The sequence below is a fragment of the Phascolarctos cinereus genome, unplaced genomic scaffold (assembly GCF_003287225.1).
Source record: "Phascolarctos cinereus isolate Bilbo 61053 unplaced genomic scaffold, phaCin_HiC Scaffold_9;HRSCAF=440, whole genome shotgun sequence".
NCBI classification, from domain to species: domain Eukaryota; kingdom Metazoa; phylum Chordata; class Mammalia; order Diprotodontia; family Phascolarctidae; genus Phascolarctos; species Phascolarctos cinereus.
In genome coordinates, this window is record NW_027556402.1 from 220,094,183 (window position 1) to 220,119,164 (window position 24,982).

The window sequence follows — 24,982 nt, forward strand, 5'->3', positions numbered from 1 at the left end:
GAACTAGATTATCCACATTGCTTGGTTATATGTGAAATATCATTATGCAATGTCAGGTTTTATTTCAAAACCCATAAATATGTTTTTTAAAAAGGAAAACAAATGACTTCAGCAACCAGGAGAGAAATATAAATCCTATATTTTTATCATCTCCAAAGACCACTGGAAGATGAGCTTGAATAAATTTGAAATGCAACAAAAAAGTCTGTATGAATGAATCACCATTTGAGCTCTATTATACCTGAGCTGATACATGGTGCCGTGTGCTTTATAGATGAATCTCTAACATTAGATAAAAAACCCAGAGCTTTTTTTTTTCTCATCAGGTGCTTAATCTTACATGGGTCTTTCTGAAGTACTAAGTGAATTGAGTCAGACTTCACCTGTGGTTTTGAATTCTTGCCAGGAATGGATACCTTGGCCCAATTTGTTTTCAGGGGCAGTTAGGTCCTAACATGATCAAATCTGAGAATTTGATTTATAAAGGTCAGAGAAGCAATATAGGGCATAAAGCTAGGCTGTATTACAGAAGGAGGCCATACGGGAGAAGATGCTATGGATGATAATGAGTGTGAAACAGAAAAAAAAATTGGATCACGGATAATGTGGAAAAATCAGACACAGATAGAAAAGTCATTGTATTTCAGCACTGGCCCCTGCTCACATCAACTTTTTCTCACTCTACCTCATGCCTTCATGATGGTCAATGTTTGCCTAAAGATACATATTGAAATGCATTGAATATATTTGCCTTACTTTTAAAAGGTACTATCTCTAAGCTTATGGCTTTCTTTGATAGAAACACAGTAGAGATACCTATTGGAGGGAGCTCTGGACTCAAGAAAATTACATGACTCAGGTAGGGAAGATCCCTGGAATGCCACAGACCTTAAAAGTGCCAAATGAATTAATATACTCAGAAGTACTTGGTGTAGTGGGAAGAATGCTGGATCAGGAGTCCAGGGATCTGAGTTCAAATCCTGTCTCTGTCTATGTGAGATAAGCTAGACTGTGTATTATAAAGCTAGACAGCCAGTATGGTGAATGGCCTTGAATCTAGGTCATACAAGAAATCAGTCGATGGAATTGGAGAAAAGAGGACTCAAGGGGATTATGAGAGATGTGTTTAAATATTTGAATGGCTGTCCTATAAAAGAAAGATTAGTCTTATTTTGCCTAAGAAGTTAGAATGAAGAACAATGGGTTGAAATTACAAAGAAGCAAATTTGGGCTTGATTTCAGGACAAAGAAGAAGGGGGAAAACTTTCTAATAGTTACAGCTAGTCCAAAATAGAGTGAAACTGTCTGGAGAGATGATGAGTTCTCCTTCATTAAAGGTCTTCAGTCCAAAGCTCAATATTATATACATCTGACATATTATGGTGGGTATTCTATTGTAATATGCTTTGAAATACATTGCTGTTAATTCCCTTCTAATTTTGAGATTCCAGTGCCTTGGGCAAAGTCACTTGGCTTCTCTAAACCTCATTGTCCTTAATAGGACTATTGGATAAAACGACCATGAAGGTTGCTGTCAGCTTTAGATCCAAGATCCTGTGATCATAAGCCTGTTGATATTATAGTATTTGGGGGCAAAACTAAGAATATTTGGTTATTTGATAGATTGGTGATTTCATTGATGAGAATGATGTAAGTACTCTCTTCAGTGGTGTGGATCACAAGGCAGTGCCTCCTCATTGTGCATGAGTTATATCCATGTCCTTCCGTAAATCTTTCCTAGAGAATCTGGATTAGAATTTCTATTGTTTTTTAAAAATTCTGGTTACTCTTGCAACACTTGAGCTGTCTGCTATTTTTCATTTTCTCTGTGTGTATGACCACTTATTTGTTTAAGACAAATGATGTCTTTTATAATATGTCCCCTATGCTAGTTAATATTGATTAGTACAACACAGTATATTTACATCACCCCTAGCCTTCAGAATCTGCAGCAATTACAATCCTCCTAAGATTGTATTTCTCCGAGATTCACAGCTATATGACAGCCCTGCCTTATTTGTAGAATTGATAAGACAGACATTAACAGGGAACATTCTGGTCCCCTCCTTCCCTACTTCCATTAAGTCATAGAAGACTATTTCTCCTATAGTTTTAGAGATCTTAAGTGACTTGTCTATGGTCATACTGCCTAATAGTTGGTAGAGTGGCCATCAGCAATGCTGGTAAAACAACTCCTACGTGATGCTGGAAATTCCTTGAAGAAAAATGTCTTTCATTTTCATATGTGAGAGGCACTAGGGCATAATGGATAAAGGATTAGCCTCAAATTTAGGGGGAAACCCACCTAGGTTCACAAATTCTCCAAATTTTGACCCTATGACACTAAGCAAATCATTTAACCTCAGTTCTTAGACATCCCTTTAAGACTCCAAGTTGAAGAGAAGGTGCCAATCCCCATTGTTAGAGGGTGTTTTTTAACCCCCATCTTAGAATTCCCTATATAAGTGAGATCACTGGGCCAGTCTCTGTACCTCAGATATGCAAGAAGAAGTAATCTTTTGTTGAGAAACAAGCTATCCTTTCTAAATTTTGGATGAAATCCTTCTTCCTGGGACATGGATCTAACAATCTTGAGGGAATCAATTCCACATCAATATATGGAGGGAGGGTGGTTACCCAGAAGACAGAGATGGATGAGTGGAACAAAAATTTTGAGCCTTTCCTGGAACTTTAAAGGGTGGCTGGGTGCATCTGCCCTGAGTAGACTAAAGCTAAAATTCAAGATTTTTCCTGATATGTTTAGAATAAATATCTTAATTTTATGCATTAGTTTTAGGAAAGGAAATACCACCATTTGGGAAAGTCTCAATGTTCAGAATAGAATGGCATCATTATTGAGGGCAAATCTAGGGATATAAACCCCCTCTTCCATTATAACATTATTGGTAGTTTTCTTCTTTAAATCTTATCAACTTACTTTTTTTCTTCAAGCCTTAGTTTTCTCATTTATGAAAATTCCAACATCCACTTTGACTTTCCCCTAGGTGGCCTAAGATTGACAACATGTTATTTGGGTTGTAGGTTTTAATTTTAATATCTCAGTTCAAAGTTATTCTCAAGATTATTTTGTCAAGAAATCCTCCATTTAAACTGTTAATTCTATTGTGATTCTTAATATAATCCAATATATTTCTGAAACTCTCTCAAAAGTTTTATTGAAACTATTTTCAAGGAAGGAACTTTCAGCAAGGACTTTCAAGATAATTTATATTAATTTTTAGCAATTGCCCAGTTAATGATATTCCCATTTAGAAGTTGAATTTATTGCCAGTTCTTCACTTTCTTCCTTCTAGTTATTCCAAGGTCCCCCATTTGCCAATTTTGTCCCATCCACATCCAGTTGTCCGTGCTTTGGTTATTATCTCTGATAGCCAAGTGATGAAACTGTGCAAAGGGGAATTGTGTCAGGCTAATTTTCTGATATATTAGTAAACATATATGCTTTATTTGGAGGCACTCTTCTGCCTGGATCTATGCCAGAAAATAGTTAGTTATGCAAAAACAGAATTGCTGAAGCCACCAAGTGGAAAACCTATTAAAAAGGGGCAGTCAGCAATGTAGCACTGATGTGCCTCCGTGGTCTCCCAGGTGACTTAGAAGGATACTGATTTGATAAACAAATGTAGCAAATTCTCCCTGGAATTTCTCATCCTTCCCCACATCTGCTTTTTGAAAAACAAAATATATGTATGTATATGTATTTTTTTCCAAGGGCCTCCAAATCCCACTGAACAAGGAGATGGCTTACATGGTTCAGAATCAAATAAGCTTGTTACAGATGAGTCACTCCTTCAAATCTGGCCAGGCCAAGGCCTTTGAACAGCTGTATGGTGGCCAGTGGGAAATGAGCCTATGGATTCAGACTGGTTATGAGTTGTCAAGTGTGCGCAGTTCAGAAGTGGCCATCCATGTTGATGACCTTACTGGCAGCTGCTGCCAACTAGCTAAAGATTAAACCTTCTCTGAGGCAGGCCTGAAGGGGTTCTTCATTTTTAAATAAGTCAAAGAAATATAGATTTCAAGTCAAAAGGGACCTTCAAAATCATTTATTTCATTACCCACATTTTATAGATGAAGAAACTGAGGCCCAGAAAGGTTAATTGACTTGACCATGATCACACAGAGCCAACTCATCTCTCTTCATTTCCAGGAGTTATAGAATGGTCTAGAAAAGGGTTGTTAACCTTTCATTATGTCAGGGCCCCCTTTGGCATCCAGTGATGCCTATGAACCCTTTCTCAGAATGGTATTTTTAAATAATTGAAGGAAATGCGAAATTTCACTTAGAGGTTACTGAAAATTAAGATGTAATTGTTTCTCATCTAAGTTCGTAGGATCCTAGAAATCTTTCCTTGTACCCCTGGAGAGGGGGATGGAAATCAATTGACCCTGGTTTTAGAACCTATTGTCTAACTTCCAGGAAAATGTGGAGAGGAGTTTGTGTTATGGTTATACAACTTTATCAATAAAATCCAACTTTATTCTCTTGCCCTTTGTGAAGGGGCAAAGCAATGAGTTTATTGTAAGAAACCTGGCATTCCTCCCATCCCCTACATAAAGTTATACAATGCTTTCCTTCCTATAGGTTTATGAGGGCCTTATGCTTCTACTGAATGAAAATCATTTTATGTTAGCTTTGAAATTCTCTTTAAATAATAGCCTACAAACTTGACCCCATGTCCTATCCTATTCAAAACTCTCTAGCTCTCTCTAAGGCATAGGGTCTAGTGGGTGGGGATAGGGATTATATTTTTTTTCTGCTGGAATCAGTGTATTTCAGATGAAAGGGTGGGAGTTTGCTGTAAGTAGTAAAATGGAAGCATGAGACTTACATATATGAAGCCATGGATCAAGAACACCAGATATCACACTGGACATTTGGTGCATGGGGAGTTCTTTCATGAGTCAATGACTATGTGAAAGGGCTTTAACTTAATTAAGGTTCAGGAGGAGACTCAATAAAGGGAAGACCTATGCAAGTGGCTCAAAGAGTGGCATTGACAGAGTTCAACATTTGAGGTCATCCTTTTGTTTCACTCTTTTCCTGGATGCCCCAACTCAGTCTTTGGGGCTATTGGGTGCCATGCTAGCTCTAGCTCTCATTTTCCTTAATGAGCTGTAGGTGACATCAAAAATGACGTCAAAGTAAATGAGTGGCAACAGATACCAGAAATGACAGTGGAGTCCTATGGTACATAAGACACTTAAAATATCTATACTTCTGTGAAGTTGTTATTATTTCATTTAACAAATTGTATGGGACATTATGCCAGAAGTTTCTGGCCCAAAACTCTAGGTTCCTCTCCCCTTAAAAATGACAATATCTATAGGTATCAGAATGAGACAGAATAAAGTAGTCTAAATAGAATCAATTTTGCAGTCAGAAGACCTGGAGTGAAATCTCAGCTCTTTTTCTTGCTACTTATTTATGGAAAGGGGAAGACATTATCCTGTGGGTTTCCATTTCCTTAGTTATAAAGTGAGGGGGCTTAACAGAGTTAGGACCCAAAAAAATCTTGACAGGCCTAAGATGTCAAGTTTCATATATCTGTTAAAAAATTCTTCACTTTGCAAATGCAAGATGGAGAAGCCATGATTAAGCAGCAGTTTGTCTGAAAAAAACAAAACAAAACAAAACAAAAAACAAAAAGAAAACAAACAAACAAACTAGAGATGTTTATAGAACCCAAGTTCAATATGAAACAATAATGCGATATGGCAGACAAAACAGTTTCCAGGAATATGAAGGTGCTAGTATCTCGATATTCTGCCCTGGTTAGATCATACATGATGTATCACTTTTACTTCTGGCTGCCACAGTTTAGGAAGGACTTTGATAAGCTGGAGATTATACAGAAAAGGACTATGAAAACAGTGAAAGGTGGGAGTCCATGTCTTATGGGGACTGTTGATATTTGCACTGAACACAAGACATGAGATTAAAATAGGCTAGCTCTCTTCAAGTTTGCTAAAAGCTCTTGTGTAGAAAGTGAATTAGGTATGTTCTGTTTCATTCTAGAGGACAGAATTGGGACCAGTGGGTGGTAGTATCCAAGATATAAATTAAGTCTTAGCGTCTGGGAAATTTTCTAATAATGAGAAAATGAAATGAGCAGAGTGGTTGATTGACCCAGTGGATGACTATCTCTTGGGTTTGTTAATGGAGGGGTTTCTTTCAGGTGTAGGTCAGAGGGTAAATGCCTACTGCCGCCCCTCTCAACTCTGAAATTCAGTGATTCAGATGGTCGTTAAAGTGCTTTCTTTCTTGTGATCCTAAGGCTTCACGCAAAGGGAAGTCTCTCCCAGTTGTAGGCAGCTGACTAACAGGAGCAAAGTAGGCATTATGTTACTGAGGAATAACTGCTAGGTTTAGTAGGTCTTGAAATGTAGCAGTATACGTGAAATTTTCAAGTTGAAATCTTATTAAATGCACCAAAGAAACTAATTTAAAATAATCCCATGGTGAATTTTACATACCGTGTTTGTATGTAGTGGTCTAGTGGTTTGCAGGTTGTTTCCCCCATTACTGTGAATTCCTTGAGATCAGGGACTATCTTTTGCCATTTGTTGTATCCCCAGAGCTCAGCACAATGCCTGGAACATAGTAGGAGCTTCATAAATGGTTATGGACCACGAGGCCCCTTGGCTGCCTGTTTGACACTTCTGACATAGTGCATAGAAAGCCTAGGTCTTCATGACTTCAAATCTGCTATTCAATCTGCTATGCTATGCTGCCTTCCTAGGCTTTGAAGATCACGTCAGAGGTGATCTGACTAGGGCAGAGTATCGTGATACTAGCTAGCATGGTACAGTGGAGAATATTTTAATTAGTACAATAATTGAATTCCTTCAACTCAGATTCTTACCCACTGAGGTTCCCTTGCATTTGCATTGTATATATCTTGTCTGAACAATTTTTTCACATTCTCTCTCTCTGATTTTAATGTTGGTTGGACAGGAGGGACCATGTTTCTACTTCTCTTTTTGTCCCTAGTGTTTAGTACAATACCTGGAACATAGTAAGAACTTCATAAATTTTGACTGAATTATTGATACTTACACAACCCATCTTCATAGGGTTGTTGTAAGAAAAGGTATTAAAATGTAATATAATGCCTTTTTTTTAAGTGTCAGTCCATTGTGCTGAAAACAGTGCTGGAATTGAAGAGACATGCTTTGATCTTACCTCTGATATTTATCAATATGTGACCATAGACAAATCACCTAAATTCACTGACTCAATTTTCTCATCTGTCAGATGTACATAATAAGACATCTACTATCTACCTCTGAGGATTTTTATGAGGATTCAAAGAAAAGATGTATGTAAAGGGCTTTGTAAATCTTAAAATATGTTACTTATTATCGCAATTATAACTTTTCTTTATTTCATGACCTATCAAGGCCAAAGAAGTTATCATTTGGTAACCAGCCTACTAGGGATGAACTTCTCTCTTCTTAACTTGAGGGGTCTGCAGACAATAAAGTCAGTCTATAGACATCTAATGGTGGAGGGGTTCACCAGCCCAAGGGGAACCATCAGGTTATAAATTTTGTTTGTCTCCACTGACTCATGAAACTAGCTAAATATTTGTCGATGTTTATAAATTTCATTTAGGAGCAAGAAGTTCAGATTGATGTTCAAATCTTACCTGAAGCTCCGTAGATTACTTTTTTTTCTCCCCTTATAAGAAACTATCAAGAACTAATTCCTACCTATGTGCCTGAAGGAATGTTTTGGGACTTTTTTGTTGGGCACCAAATATAGCTGTTCAAAGGCCATTGTTAACATGACCCTGAGACTGGTCAATTCTTTCTCTCTAAAAAATATTTATTTTATTTTTAATTTATGAGATAAAACAAGGATACCTATAACATTGTAGAATTTTAAAAAAAGATGATTGCGCATGAAACTGTAAATCTATTACGTACAATCTACTATTCCTTTTTAATACACAATAAAGTTATCGTGTAATTTTCTTTTTTTCTTTGCCTTCCCCTCACTGTAGAGATACATGTGTTTACAAATATCTATATATGTATGTTATACATATCTCTATATATACATATCAATATGTAAGATCATTCTATATATGCTTCTGTTTATCTATTATTTCTCTGGATGCAGATACCATCTTCCTTCATAGGTCCTTTGTAGTTAATTTGGGCATTCATAATAGTCAAAATGACTTAGTTGCTCAAAGTTGTTCTTAAAACAGTATTGTTACTGTATACAATGATCTCTTATTTCTTATCATTTTGTTCATTATTTAGTGCAAATCTATCGATGTTTTTGAAAATTAACGAGCTTATCTTTTTTTATAGCACAGTAGTGTTCTGTTGTAATCATACATCACAACTTGCTCTGCCATTCTTTCAAATAAGGTCACCAATGTGTCTCCATTGTTTGGATGTTACATAAATAAAATCAGGTTTCTGGGAAGTTAACTAACTACGTGTCTCTCTTTGAAGACCTTGTTAGAAGGAAACTAATGTAATTGCTTCTTTACCTCCTCCTCTACTTCTTCCCTTTCCTTTTCTTTCTTTTATTTGCTTTCTTCTTTATTTTCCTTTGCCCCTTCTTTTTTCCTACTCTATGATTTTTTTTAATTGTGTTTTAAAAAAAAATGCTTCCTTTTAGTGAAAGAAAGGAGTTTCCCGAATACATACTCTGCCTATTTTAACATTCAGCAACCAAGTCTAAGGGTTTTAGGAAGTGTCACAATGATGATCTTTAGAAGTACGTAGTCAACTAATTAATTTATTCCATTATCTCCTTTGCAAAGCATATGTTTTTCAAAGTGACAACTAGAGTTATTATTATTGTTCAGTCATTTCAGTCATGTCTGACTCCTCATGATCCCATTTTGGGGTTTTCTTGGTAAAGGTAATAAAGTGCTTTGCCATTTTGTTCTCCAGCTCATTTTACAGATGAGAAAACTGAGGCAAACAAAGTTAAGTGACTTGCTCAGGGTCACACAGCTAGTAAGTGTCTGAGGCCAGATTTGAACTCAGGTCTTCCTGACTTCAGGACTGACGCTCCACCTAGCTGTCCTACTACTAGAGTAGACACAATCTAATTTTCAACAGCATATTCCTTATATGACTACAACCAGACTATATTTCAACTTACTTCCAATTACTAGTTAATTCAGTTCTTATCATGAAAGCAGAGAGAGGGACAAAAATAGTTCTCCCCTCCCCCATTAATAAAACTGAATTGTGCTGGAACATCCCATTATAATATCCCACAGGATGTGTTATGGGATTGCTGGATAACTGTAGTAATTTGCATCATGTCTGTGGGCATGCCTGCTACAGCTGCTATATCAGCAGTCTGTTGTGGGCAAAATGAACCCGTCTGTGACAGCATTTTGCAGTATATAGATTAAAACATATCTTAGTAAGAAAGACAAAAACAGTTGTACCTATTCCCTTGATCTTTCTAGGCAAAAGTATGCTTTAGATGGTGGACATATGATAAATATTAATTAGCATATATCAAAACCATGGACACAACTCTCCTTGGCTTTGGGTTTTTAAAGAATTCTCTATTTTAAGAGGGAAGATGTAGAAGCAAGACTCTGCCTCCCTATTTCCTAGGTTGTTAGCAGTTATGTCTTGAGTCACACTTTTCTAAAAGTAATTTTTTTTTTGGTTTGAGAATCAGTCCCATTCATGTGCTGTTTCACAGTTAAGCTTTTTCTCTTAACATGTCAGAACAATTTTGATTGCTTTAAAGGGTCCTTGTCTTCTGTTTCATCCCAAAATTATTGTGCTTTTGACTGGGCATTGGGATGCTTCACTGATAGGTCTCTTTCTGGTTCTTCTCTTCTTTAGATATTGATGAGTGTGCCGCTAAGATGCATTATTGCCATGCTAACACGGTGTGTGTGAACCTGCCGGGATCGTATCGCTGTGACTGTATCCCAGGATATATCCGTGTGGATGATTTCTCATGTACAGGTGAGTCTTAAACAGTGATAGAATGATGCTACGGTGGTGGTGTTATTATGTCTGGCCAATTTTATATCTACATTTATCATTGAGTCCCCACTATATTATCATCTGCTTGATTCATTCTATCAAACTCTCCTGGTGTACAAATTCCCGTATTTACGTGAATACTTCCCTTCCTGAATTTCTTCCTTGTCTTTGTAATTTATATGAAAATAAACCGATGTTTACTTCTTTATCTTGATTTTTTCAGTTACGATTGTTGTTTTGCAACAGTCGCCATCGGTGCCTGCAGATGGACTGCAGGTTTAAGATGCTGGATTGTTTTATTGTCATAGATAAATTTGAGTTTATTTTATAACAATTCAGTTTTTTTTTTCTTTTTTAAAAAATATGAAATAATAGGAAACAAAAAGTTAGTTATCATGGAGGGTGGAGAACAGCAAAGGAGTGAAGTGAAAGGATTAGTAAACACAGCCCATTAGTTCTTGGTTTTTCCATCTCCCTCTAAACTGCCAATGTTGACTTCAGATTGTAATGATCTGTGGCTGCCGCTACAAGTTAGCTGCTTGTGATTCTTTGGTACCTCTTATCCGAAGGCACTATTTATTTTCAAGGCAGCTAGGTGGCACCATAGTGCACAGAGTGTGGGCCCTGAAGTCAGAAAAATGCATCTTCCTGAGTTCAAATCTGACCTAGGACCCTTACTAGCTGTGTGACTCTGGGCGAGTCACTTAACCTTGTTTGCCTCAGTTTCCTCACCTGTAAAATGAACTGGAGAAAGAAATGGCAAACCACTCCAGTATTTCTGCCAAGAAAACCCCAAATGGGATCACAAAGCATTGGACACAACTGAAAGGACTGAGTGACTTATTTTCAATTCTGTGAAGAAAGCCAAGATCAGGGAGTCAGGGTAGCCGAAGTGATGTCTTTTCCGTAGACCGGAGAAGCTCAAGTCAACTTAACAGGCATTCGTTAAGTAACTTCTGCATTCCAGTAGTATGCTAATCTCAGTGTCCAAATGTCAAACTTTATTTTCCATTCATTTCATCCCTAGCACTAGGCACAGTGACTGGAATCTGGTTCCTATTTAACAAATGCTTATTGATAGACTGACCGGAACTTGCAAGCAAAGCAGAAATACAAACTTTTAATCCCTTTTCACTCATTTCCTGAGTCTGTGTGTCTTTCATTGCAATAAAAGTATTGGCATAACTACACGGAATCTTCACATAAGAATTTTCTATTGTAATTCTTATAGTAAAGTGTTTTGTCTTTTTTTACTCTGAGCAATGATTTAAAGAATGCATGGACTTTCCAAAGGAAGAATTTCCTTTATTAGGAAAGAGAAATGCTGTGTGACTTTGTAACTGATTGTTGTGTAATTGGATTTATTCACTGTCCTTTAGCAAATGAATGAGGATGGGGGGGTTGGGTAAGAATTCCTATAATTAATCAAGGTTTCTGAAAGGTCATAGTAAATGTATATACGAGTATTGTTATGATTTCTTCCTTTCTTCTTCACTTTATAATTAATATGCCTGGGAAGTAGAATATCAGATTTGTGTGAAAAAATATACTGTCGGTGGGACTTGGGCATCTGGGTAATGTCAGTGTCTTTTGAGTCTGTATAATACCTTCAGATAAACACACTCCAAACAATAGGTGACTACTTAGGTGAATATGATCTTGTTCTAAACTGTAAACCATAATATCCCCATGAAGCTTGAGTCTCCACTCCAGGTCAGACTGAAACAAGTGAGTGTAATGATTCTCCTTGCTATCAAGAAGTCAGCTAGATCAGGAGATCCTTGAGAATCTAGAATCTATCTAGAGATCCAAAATAAGGACTAAGATCTCCAAAATCTGATGAAAAGCTAGGCCACTTGCAGCCTGGAATGCCTCTGGGTCTTTGGAGATTTTATAGACTGATCATTGTTACTGTTGTTCGGTTGTTTCAGTGATGTCAGACTCTTTGTAACCCCATTTAGGGTTTTCTTGGCAAAGTTTCTGGAATGGTTCGCCATTTCCTTCTCTAGCTCATTTTACAGATGAGAAACTGAGGCACACATGGTTAAGTCACTTGCTTAGGGTCACGCAGCTAGTAAATGTCTGAGGCTGGATTTGAACTTAGAAAGCTGAGTCTTCCTGATTGTAAGCTCAGTGCACTATCCATTGTGCCACCTAGCAGCCCCAGACTGATGATTAGATTTAGGTTATAGATTCAGTCCTTAAAGTCCTTCTAGTCTAAACCTTCTTTATAGAGGTAAGAATCCTAAGGCCCAAACAAGTGAAATGATTTCTCCAAGATCACATAGATAGTAAATATCAGAGGCAAGATTTGAACCTGAGTCTTCGACTACAAATCTATTGCTCTCTGTACTGAGCCATGAGTATTCTTTGCAAAAAGGGCTCCTTCTCAATGTTGTCACAAAGTGTGTTGGATTTACTATAGCGTATCTTGTAATAAATATCTAACACAATAAGGTAACTTTTTAGATCACACATTTCTTCAGAATAGTTTAATGAGAGATTTCAGTAGACTATGTTACATATTTTGTATGACTTTTTCATGGGCCAGAATGCTAGTGGATCTTGAGCAACTCCAACCCTCATACCTCCACACCACCAGCTGGGGTTAATGTGAGACAAGATGCTACAGAACAAATCCAGGGCAATTTGAGTCGTTTGCTCCCTAGTAGATTGACTGGAAATTGAGCTGGTGGACCTCTGGGCATGTGGTTTATAAGGAATCTTCTTTGGCTTGAGCAGGAAGCTAATGAAAACCCCATAGAACCTCCTTTTTAGATGCTTTTACCTGAGGGTCACAGATCATATTTTTGCCCAGGTAATTGTTTCTCTGAACCAACAGACATCTAGTAGTGCTGTCCTTTTTGTACCTCCTTATATTCAGTATCTCACCATTGACATTCTTTACTAATTTAGCTCAGAGTTCTCTAGATCCTGAACAAAATCCATTACTTAGTGGTTACTGCCACTACCCTGAGGACTTCAATCCAAATATTTCAATGAGAAACCTTCTCTTTGGTCCATTTTGGGTGAGGAGGTCTTTGTACCATGGCTTGGCAGATTTATTTTGGATCTAGGAGCTGGTCTGCAGCCCCTTCTACCTATTTAATCTTTATTTTGGCTTTTCAGGTAAGAAATATAAAACAAGGGGGAAAATGGGCAGTATGTTGCCATAGGGCATTTGCCTACAGTTCTTGCTTTATGCAAATTCACATTACAGGAATTGGACTCTCTGGGAGTCAGGGTCCCTGGCCCAGGCTCAGCTCCAAGAAGCAGCAGCAGAGGCATTGTGTTTGTTTGTTTGTGTGTGTGTGGGGGGGTGTGGAGGGGTTCTCTGCTGCAGACACAGTTCTGCCTGTACATCACAGAGCATTGGATGGGAAGGGCCACAGCAGAGCCCAGCTGGGAAGGTGAGGCCTGAGGTCTGTGGTCTGCAGAATGGTCTACTTAAAGTAAAGAATAAACTGGCTGGATTCTCAGTCTTAGACTGAGATGCAAATTAGAGTCACTTAAGATATATAGAAGTGTCTCTAAAGATTTCCTAGAAATATTCAACCTGTGTAAAGTCATTGCTATTTGTCCTTTGTTCTCCAAGAGGACCAATGACATCAGGAGGGTGGTGTCTTGACTTGCAAGTGAATTGGATTTAAGTGAGGCACGGCTGTGCAAATCATCAGCCTCACTCTCCTCCAGAGTCATCAGGTTCCAGTGGTAAGACATAGGTCAGGATGACTGATGATGGCCCAGGAGGCAATGGGAGACTTGGACCTTTTTAAACTAAAGTCTTTCCCAGCTCTGAGTTTGTCTGAGGCAAAGCCCATTCAGTAATTAAAGCCTAGGTAAGAACTGAAGCAAAAGATGGCCTAGTTTGCCTTCATAAAAGAATCATTTTGGGAGAGGAAGACACTCAGAATTCTGGCCACACGAGAAACAGCTGCTATTTACACTCTGAGCTAGCAAAACCCAAACTATGAGCCTGTGTGAAGTCACAGAGATGGGAACTGGAAGATGTGTGGGGTAAGAGAGAAGGCCAATTACTAGGTGTCTTGATGGCTTGGCACCTGAAATTTATGAAATGTAATCTATGCAGGAAGTATTAACTTTTTAGAGGCCAAAGAATACTTAAACTCTCCCCCTCCTTTGTATATATTATACTGGAAGAAAGAATGGAAACTGACAGAAGTCAAGTGAAGAGTTTTAATGTTGTTAGTGATGTGTGCACTAAAGGTTGCCCTGATGCAATTTCTGTGAAACAATGTAAATTGCCTGCCGATACCATTTTCAGTTTTACCAATGAGCCATTCATAAAATCTCAGTTGAATTGACATTAAGAGAAGTAGGCAGGAACTAGGTAGCCATCAAGTTTGGAAGAAGTGGCAGTCACTTCTGAAATCCCTTTCCAACTCCTAAGTGTGTAGAATCCGCTTTTCAGGAAGCTTCCTCTTGAAATAGCCCAGTGATGAAAGGGCTCAATAATGATGGAGTGAGGGAGGCTTGAGGGAAAAGGTTGGTAGAACCTCTCTCCTTCTTCCCCACCCATGAAATCTTTACCTGGTTCAGATTGAAATGGAATATTCTGTCTCTGAAGGAAAAAAACAAACAAACAAAATGTTTCAAGGAGTTCAATTGAATAATGCTTACCTGGAAGTAGACAGCATCCAGTAAGAAAGCCATTGGCTTAGGGTTCTTCAGCAACAATATCTTTTCTTGACACAACAACACATCTTATGAGGCTCATAACACCTCTGGAATGTTCTCCTTGCCCTTTGAGAGTGGCTAATCTAAAGCAATTGACCTCCAGTAGTTCATTGGTATTTTTGGTTCCTAATTCATGTGTATGTCTAAATCACTTTCCCTGTTCTTCATCTTCCCTGAATTTTGAAGCAGGAGGGAGACCCAGAGATTACATTTTTAGGAGACTCCATTTTTTCCCTGAATAGAATTTTGCTCTTGGGTTTTGTGTTCCTATTACCTTGGTTAGCCTTTGATTTTCATGCTTTCCTCTGCTTCTCTGGGGTGTTCAACTTTCTGGCGAGAAAGTACCCTTCCTTGGGCATTCAAAGAGTTTAGGAAGCACAATTGTGATTTACAGCAAAAATGAGAAACAATACAACAGATACTTGACAGTAATTGGAGAACATTCATTTTCATGCCAGAAATTTCCCAAAAAGGTAAAAACTAACAAGAACAAGTAAGTGACTTAATAAATATTCTCTGTGGTTTTCATTACCTTGCTAAAAATGTGTGTGTGTGGGGGGTGCGAGTATGCTCGAGTGTGCTAGAATGAAAATTTGGAGGAAGTGTGTGCTGGATATACTCTAAGGAAGTTTGGATAAAAAAATAATGGTCTGACAACTTAGCTTGGGAAAAAAAAGCCCTGGTTTTATTGAAAAGAGGTTGATATAGCAGTTTAAATTTTCTGGAAAAGGAAGCAAGATGTTAGGAATTTTTAGAATATTTTACACGGCAAGCAAACCCAGGATTTAATCAAAGAACTTACACATAATAAACAATGATTCTAGAAACTCACATTTACATAGAATTTTATGTTTTCAAAGCATTTTCACACATATTACTTGATGGTTAATAAAAATGTTTTGCAAACATAAGTCATTACATGAATGTGTATCAGTTATTACTAATAGTAGAAGTAGTATTACTACTACTACTACTACTACCACTATTATAACTACTAAATATTTTGTTCTTACAGCAACATTATGATATAATCAAGGCAGATAAATATTATCATTGTTCCAGGCAGTTCTTCATCCAATAGTGCATTTTGTTGGGTTTACTGAATACTTATCTTACATGTGATTATTTTGAGGTCTTTGAGTTAATGCTTGTCCAGTTGGTTCCAATGACTAGCTTTTCTATTTTTTTTAACCACTAAAGTTTTGGTGATTATTCCTTTAAAAAAAAATAGATTGAAATCTGACAGTTCTGGTCTCTCTTATTCCTACTTTAAAAAAAAATTTCCTTTAGTAATTTTATTTTTATTCCTTCAAATTAATGTTCTCATTATTTTGTGTAGTTTTTTTTTTTTTAGGAAAACATCTTGGCAGTATGATTGGCTTTACACAAAATTTCTAAATTAGTTTTGGCTTTATTATAATTTTTATTCTATTATGTGATCCAATCATGAAAAATACATATCTTCCAATTCTTTTCTTCATTTCTGTGAAGAATATTTTATAGCTTTCATTACATATGTCCTGAGTATGTCTTAATAAGTCAACTCACAGATATTTTATACATTGAATTTTGTCCATGGAACTTCTCTATCTTCTTCTGATTAGTGAGTTTCATTAGTAACACAATTGTTGACAATTTTGGGGGCATTGATTTTATATTTTTTCTTTTATGGGTTACAACAGATTCAAAGGATAAATGGCAAGGTTGGATGGCCAGCTCATTGAGTCCATACATTAATTTGTATGTCTGGAACAGATAACACAAATATAAATGAGTTCAGACCATCATTAAACGGAAGGAACTTCTCACAGAAATGAAGGACTATTACCTAATGCTATTATTCTATCTAAATCATGAGATGGCTATGAGACATGGAATACAACAGATTTAAGAATTGTCATTCTACCAATGTAGACAGCAGTGGAAATACTTATGGTAGATGTGGCCAGACTGAAATATATAACAAATGGGGCACTTAAAAGATAAAAGAGTTTTAAAAAAATCACATTAGACAAATGTCTGATAGAAAAAGAAGACGGACTGGTTAAGTGGCAAGAAAGAGAAGGATACTATGGGAACAGCCCAGGTGCTCCACCTGTATCCTCATGGTGTCAAGTCAGATCTCGAGCACATTGAGTGTACTCTTCTATAGCAAACTTATGGGAGGTCATTGACAAGAAGATGGGAGGGCATGGATTGGCTATGATCAATATCAATGGAAAGTACTTTTGACTTGATGTGATCACAGATCTATTTGGATATTTTTGTCCTGCTACTTTTCTGAAGCATCAATGCTGTCTGTCACACTTAATCCCTAAATATGTTTGTTTGAAGAAACAAGTTAATCTACAACAAAGTTTGATATAATGGACATTTGCTATTGATGATAACATTAATAATAGGGCTTCAGTACTTCAAGAATTTATGGTGTTATCAATATGGATAGTCCCTTCAGAAGAAATTAATATAGATTGCAAACCCGCTACAACTTACATTGTCTTCAAGGGTTATTTTATTGGCAGAAAAATTAATTTCTCTGAGGTCCTTCTAGCAATAGCTTATCACACATATAGCATTTTATATCCATTCATATTTGATTCTTGTAATGGCATGCCAGGTATTATTTCCATCTTAAAGATGAGGAATTAGAGTTATAGAGATAAGCCAGGTATACAAAGTCCTATAGCTAGCAAGTGGCAGAGCCCAAATTCAAGCCCAGGACCTAGGCCTCCAGATTCCATACACTTTCAACTGCACTATAACTGCTTCTTAAGGCATATATCATTGTTTCCCAGTTTTCCAGACAAAGTTTTGGTACATTTTTTCTTGCTGCTCATGTCAGACAGTGTGAAAAGATACAATTTATCCCAGTGATAACTTACATTCATTTTGAGTTGGCATTGAGTTTACTTGGTGCTAAAATACTTGGTACAGAGGATGTGACCAAATTTGTACTGTACTGTTTCCATGTCAGTGTGGTGTAGTGGAAAGAAGGCCAATCTTAAAGCAAAACAACAACCACAACAACAAAAACATGAGTTCAAGTCCCACTTCTGACTCATACTGGCTATGTGACCCTGGGCAAATTATTTAAGCTTTTGATGACTCAGGCAGCTCCCCAAGGCTTGATGTTGCAAGGCAGGTGCCAATCTACAATGGTAAAGGACATTTCCATACCTATGAGTTACTTGTACCAAAAAAGAATCTCAGGTCTCCTCTCTGTCCAGGACTTCCACAGTATATTGGTTCTTACTGATCATGTATATGTAAAGTGTAGTCAAATTTATATTTGCAAGTGGCTAAACTACAGTAGGTGTGGCAGAAGACTAGGAAGATTCATGATGTTTGCCCACAGGGTATTGGATCATAAGACTATTAATCCTACATTATCCTTGACCCAAATTCATGAAGCAAAGCTTGTTAATGCTTCTATAGGCTAGTATTGTTAGAGCTGTGAATTTAAATCTTAATTAAGTCTTTTTTTAAAGTCCTTTTATTAAGGACATTATAGCTTCCTAAGAAATTGCTGGAATGATTCTAGCATTCCCACTTGGATTTGCTGCATGTAGGTTACCCGCTGCATGGAAGGCTTCCCCTTGCCTCTTTAGATATTTCTCTCTCTCTCTTTTTTTTTAATTCCCACCTCAAAGGGCTGATACTGATTCATCCCTCTGAGACTGACTTAAAACCTCATTATACAGTACAAGTGTGTTTATTTCTTTACAATTCTTTGTTATGACAAATTATTTCTAGCACTGGTTGAACAGCTCCATAATACACCCTATTTTTTTTCTTAGCTCATAAAGGTCTCCCTATATTTTTAATTTCTCAGTTAAATTTTACTGTAGAAATGTGATCCTGCTCAAGTTTCTCACCAGATAATGTATAGCATCAGTCAAAGGATTAGGACTCTCCCAACCTCAGCCTTTAGATACTGGAGGTAGTATAGAGCTGGGAGGCTAAGGTGTTATATATTATAAGATTCCAAGAATGAAAGGTACTGGTGGTGCTGGGGCATGTGTGTTCATGTGTGTGCATGCATATGTGCATGTGTGTGCATGTGCATGCATGCGTGTATGTGTGCTTCTGGTAGAGACCAGGAATTGAATGCCTGAGAGCCTTCCTGTATGTGTCTCAGTGCCCATCATCTTTGGTTCACTATTTGGAGTGGGTTCAGAGCATGCATTTAGTGTACTTCCCTGGGCCTCAATCACCATGTTATTTGCGAAATAAATGTGTATTGTTGCCTTTAGTTTTTATTTTAGAGGAATTTCTTTGCCATATTATTCTTCATTCATCACTTAAGTATCAGAACTACAAGATATCCTAGTCCTAGAGAAGATAGTGAAAGTAAATGATATGAATGGAGTCCATAATGAATAATTGGTAAACCCAAGAGTAAAGGTTCTTAATCTTAATGAATACTTGACTTCCTCCTTTTTTCCTTCCTTCTTTCCTCTCTTCCTACCTCCCTCTCTTCCTTTTTCCTTCCCTCCCTCCTTTCTTTCTTTCTTCCTTTTTTCCCCTCACTTACATCCTCCCTCCCTTCCTTTCTTCTTCCCCCCCTTCCTTTCTTCTTCCCTCCCTTCCTTTCTTCTTCCCTCCTTTCCTTCCTCTCTCCCTCCTCTCCCTTCCTTTTCTCCTTCCTCCCTTAATCTCTCCTTTTGTAAAAAATTCATTCATTTATTGATTCTGGATCTGTAGAAACTGTCTGCCTCATTGCATCTCAGCAATGCCTCTGAAACTCCTAGCGTTAGAAAGTCCCCAGAGGGACACTGAGAGGTTTGCACTTGCCCTTGGACACATCCTACAGCTATTAAGTGTCCAAGGTGAGACTTGCATCCAGTCTTTTTCTGACTGCTAGTCTATTACTTCTTCTTCTTCACCGTTCCTTGTCCCTATATTACAAGGCCTCAGACTGCTTTAGAGTGGCACATTCTGCATCTCTTTCCTCTGGTGTTAGCTCTCACTTTTCAGTATTTTAATTTCTAGTAATCCCGCAGCTTCCTAATTTATCCTAAACCTGTAGCTTATAATCTTTTGTCTGAGACAAGGGGGAGCAAAAATGGACAACAGAACTTCTTAAGGAGGCCAGCTTAATTTTGCCCCCTTGCATGGAGGTAAGAAGAATGACATCTGTGTCTCTTTTCCAGAGAATGTTTTCATTGAGTTCTCTAGGTTCATGGCTGTTTTCCTAATGGTCATTTTTGTTAGAAGTCAGGATGCTGACAAAAAGAGATTTAATCAAAAGAGAAAAATAGAGAAACTACACTATGTGTCAGCCATATCCATCAGCTTTGTTTGGGACCATTTAAAATAACAGTATAAGGTTATAATATTGCTGTAGTATAGGAAATGATGAGTTGGTGGACTTGGAAAAAGATGAAAGGAAAGACTTGGACTTATGAAGGAAGAGGCCATCCACCCTCAGAGAAACAGAGGACAAACAAGCATAGTACAGTCTTACATAGATGCATATGAATGTATGTCTACAGATGAGTATAATTATTGATGTCTATGTATGTATATATATATATATTAATGTGTATGCATTATATATATACACACATATACATGTGAATGTATATATTTGTATATGTGTATATGTGTGCACATATATACACATACACACACATATATATGCATATACATATATACATACACATATATGTATCCGTGCTTAATTGTAGCCTTCTGGCAGTGGCAGGGGGGAGCAAAGAAGGGAAAAGAACAAAGTAAAAAGTGCATAGCAGAGAACAAAAGAGAACTTACAAGGAAGCAAAAAAAAAAAGATGGACAGCTCTCAACACAACTTGTAGTATTTATTACATAGGCTTTCTTGAAATGGAAATTCATTGCTGTATATTTGTAATCCTCTCTTACGTTCTGCTATGTATGTGGTAATGCTTTTTTTTCTTTTCTTATTTTGTATTTGTTTCAATATTTAAGTTTATAATATGTTTCTTTTTCTTTTCTTCTGTATTTAAGTTTTAGTATTTAAGTCTAAAATAAAAAAGTCAGGCTGCTATGTCAGTGGAGGATTATTGTATGTTCTTTTAAAAAGTGAGGACTGCTTTGGGGAGGTAGACCCTGGAATTGGGGTAACATCTTTCCTTGTAGATGACTAGAGTTCAGAAGGGTGTGCTTTGAGCACAGTAGATAGGGAATTTCGTGCCTAATTCCTATCAGGGGTATAATTCTATTTCATCAAGGTGAGTATGAAAAGTGCTAGAGTCAGTGCCAGAAAATACCTCCAAGCAAGAAGAGTTAAAAACAGCCTGATTTTGCTTTGTTTTACATTTGCTGTGTTTCTGTTTGCCCCACTATTGATAAATAATTTAGAGACAAGTCCTGACTCTGTAAGACTGAGGACAGATGAGTTGGGTGATTGGTTCCCAAGCAGCCTCAGGTATTAGCAAAACAGGTCAGTACCTTGTCTTTGTAGTTTAAGAGTGGGTGTGAGAGTGGGCTTCACCATCACTGGATGTTTGCTCTTGCAATTTTGGGGAGAAATGCTACTTAGCTGCTAGTATTTTTTAAATTGTGAGATATGATTCAATAGGACCCCTACTCGATTCCAATCAGTATTAGTAAGTTTGCTATGACTCCATAGTGGTAGTGATTATAAGTTCTGTATATTAGGTCTCAGAGCTGTGAACTGCAGATTCTAAGTTCACTTGCTTAATCATAGGAAGCTAACTAGAGGTCCTTCACCCTTGTATTTCCTTGTTATGGTGACCAAGCCCAGTGTGGTAGAGGTGACTCAATTACCTGGAAAGTCCTTCAACTTATTTTTGTACCTCCAGACCACTCTCTCTTATCCAACATGAGCAGATGACCATCTTATGACCACTTAGTAGAGATGCCCCATGCTTCACCCAATCCAAGAACCCCCTGCTGATATATTATTTTTTGGCTGAGATATCATTTTTGGCCCTCAAAGCAAGGTCTGTCAACCAGTGAGATTCAGTATTTTGTGTTGACCTTCTAGAGTGTTCAAGTATCAAATCTGGTATCAAACCTTATAAAAATAAGGTCCTGGAAGAAGGGAGCATTTCAGATCATGAGGGAGATCTGAGGTCCACTTCATTGTAGGGGACCATGGACCTTTTGATAAAGTACCATTGGCTCAGAGTTCTGCCTTAGTGGTTTTTCTTGTGTATTGGGCAATTACAGTCCCCACAAAATGCAAAGTTATTAATTCCAATCCCTAAGCAAGGGCACTCAGCAACAGGTCATCTATAAACCAATGAGCATCCATAACATTGGTTTGTGCTGTGTGAATCAGAAAGCAAGGTTTTCAAAAGGCTCCATAAGGCCACAAGATAAGTGCCTTAAGGTCCAAAAAACAGGGAGCTGGACCCCAATATTCTACCAAGTATTCAGTAACAAGGACATCATGGCCTGGCAACTTGCTCCTCAAAGCTATAGAAAAAGAAAAAAGAGGTAAGGAGGAGGGTAATTTCAAGTTAATAAGCATTTATTAAGAACCTACTGTATTCCAGGCACTTTACTGAGCACTAGAAATACAAAGAAAGAATAGGAAAACAGCCTATCTTTCAAGGAGCTTAAAGAGAGAGGAGGTAGAAAAGGGAAAGATGAAAGAAGGGAGTTAAGAAAGGAAGAGGAAAGAAAGGGTAGGAGAAGAGAACAGAAGGGAGGGGTGAGGGTATTAAGGGGAAGAGGGAAGTTAAGAGGAAGGGAAGATGAAGGTAGGGATCAAAGGAAGGACAGATAATGGTAAGAAGAGAGAAAGAGAGAAGAAAGAGGGAGGGATAGAAAGAGAAGAGAGGTAGGCAACAAGCAAGCTGATTAGGAATAAGTCCTGGACTTTAAGCTTTCTTTCATATCTTTACCTGTGGGGGTTTATCTATCTTTATGGCGAAATCCCAACTAAAAAAGAGTTATTTATTTGGCTGTTAACACCCATTAACTTAGCTATAGAAAATAATAACAATATAAACCCTGGATCCCAACTCTAACAAGGCAAATATCTAAATGACATAATCACAAACAATACTGGCCTTTACATTGAGATAAATTAGGTAAACATCATAAATCCCATTAATGATGATAAACAGAGGTGAATTCCACATCTGTTTGATTTTTTTTTTGAAATGTGTCTTATTTTGAAAACTCTTTAATCCTTGAACCGTCAGAGTGTTACAGCTAATGTTGTAGAACAATTACACACTTGTTCTTAAAAACTGTGAGTCTGTGTTTTTTGAAGACTACCTTTTAAAGTGTGATTTCCCCCCCCCCTTGCCTATAATGTTAACAATTGGTGGCATTTCTGCAGCACTTTACAACTCTACAAAGTATTTGTCTTAGTTATCTAATTTTATCTTCCAGAACTCCCCTGTTAATAATTGTAATGATACTAATAATATTTATATAGCACTTAATATGTGCAAAGTACTGTGCCAAGTATTATCTCTTTTGATCCTCACAAATGAGGAAGTTGCTATTATTATAGCCATTTTACAGATGAGAAAACAAAGGTAAAGTGACTTGCCCAGGGTCACACAGCTAGTAAATACCTGAGGCTGGATTTCTACTTAGGTCTTTTTGAGTCCAGGCCCAGCACTCTATCTATTGTACCACCCAGCTGCCCAACCTAGCTGTTAGGTGATATATTATCATTTCCATTTAATAGATGGAGAAACTGAGAGGTGCTATTCCTTATCTAGGTCACATAGCTTTTAAAAGGCATATACAGGATCCAAATGTTGGCTTTCTGAATTCAGTACCAAGGCTCTTTCCTGTTCTACCATCTGGCTTCTTTGTAAACCACTAAAATGTAGGTGCAGCTAGGTGCACAGTGGATAGCGTGCTAGTCTTTGAGACAGAATGACCTTAGTTCAGACACTTACTAGCTGTGTGACCCTAGCAAGTCACTTAACCTTGCTTTCCTCAGTTTTCTCATCTGTAAAATGAGCTGGAGAAGGAAATGGCAAACCACTCCAGTATCTTTGCCAAAAAAACCAAATGGGGCCACAAAGAGTCAGATGTGACTGGACTGACTGAACAATAACAAAAAATGTAGGTGAACTTCGTTTCGTTTCTCTCTTATGTTTCTTTGGCAAGGTTTGTTTCTGTGAATATTTCAAGGACTTCTGCATATCTACAGAGACCATGAAAATATTTTATTAACCACTATTGACTTGTAAGGGGAAACCTTCAGTCAAGGGCTCGTAGGCCCTTACTCTGAACATAAGGAGATTTCTGTGGAAAAAAATAATTGAACCATGGCTTCAGGGGTGGAGAGCCATGGCTTTATTTTTGAAAACTTTGAAATTCTTGTTGGCAAAGGTCAATTCAATCTTTGTTAAATCTTGATGTTCAAGGATCCAAGGTGATTGCAGATAATTCAGGGAATGAAGGGAAATAGAGAGTTGTATCTTTCCTCAAATCATTATTGAGTAGATGGCCATGCTCTGAAGCCCATCAAGCAAAATGCACAGCCTCTTTTGGAAGTTTTCTGTGTTGTCTGTAACATCATTAGTATTGAGAGATACAAATGTGGAGTGGTTTGGAGTCAGGAATTCTGTGATGTCCAGGGCAATTCACTCACACTTTCAATACCCCGGACAGCTCTCTAAGACTATATGTTCTAGAGCAGGTACCATCTTCATTGACAAGGATGGAGATTCCTTATGAACAGAGAACAAAGAAGTTCCAGTGGAATCACAGGTCCAGTCAAAAATCATTATGTCAGATTACATTTCTAAAGATCATCTAGGATTATAGTTTTAGAACTAGAAGTGCTGAATCTGTTAGATAAGGTGAATGAAAGCTTGTCTAATTCAGTTCCCCCATTTCACAGATAAGGAAACTGAGGCACAGTGTATAGAATGTCTCAGGACCTGGATTCAAAATAGCTGATACTACCTGTATTACCTTGAGGAAAATAGTTTTGTCTCCCTAGGCCTCTGTTTCTTCCTCTGTAAAAATGAGAGGGTTTGGAATTCGATGGCCCGTGAGGTCCCTTTTACTTGTAGCTCCTACTTCTAACTTTCTGGAGGTCTACATAGGTAATATATTAGAAAGGAAAGATTCATCTTGAGGGCTTCTAATTCCCTCTTTCCACTGTACTATTTCTCAAGTGTAATGGCTGTTAGGCGCAACTCCAAAAAGTTCTAGCCAAAGTGCTTTATAAACCTGCTTATATATTCTAGAATGATAAAAATCTAATATTTACAAGGCTCTGCAGAACTCATCTAAATCATGAATCTTTTCTACAATATTCCCTACAAGTCACCATCCACACTATGCT

The 24,982-nt window shown here is 37.5% G+C and overlaps 1 protein-coding gene across 2 annotated transcripts in view; it reads left to right on the plus strand.

Moving 5' to 3' along the window:
• The window catches only part of NELL1 (neural EGFL like 1), an 876,262-nt gene that overhangs the window by 423,692 nt on the left and 427,588 nt on the right, over positions 1-24,982 (plus strand). For both annotated transcript variants that reach the window (XM_021002019.1, XM_021002018.2), the window contains exon 13: positions 9,862-9,987. In XM_021002019.1, the coding sequence (XP_020857678.1) occupies positions 9,862-9,987 (126 nt within the window). The remainder of the gene's footprint in view (positions 1-9,861; positions 9,988-24,982) is intronic.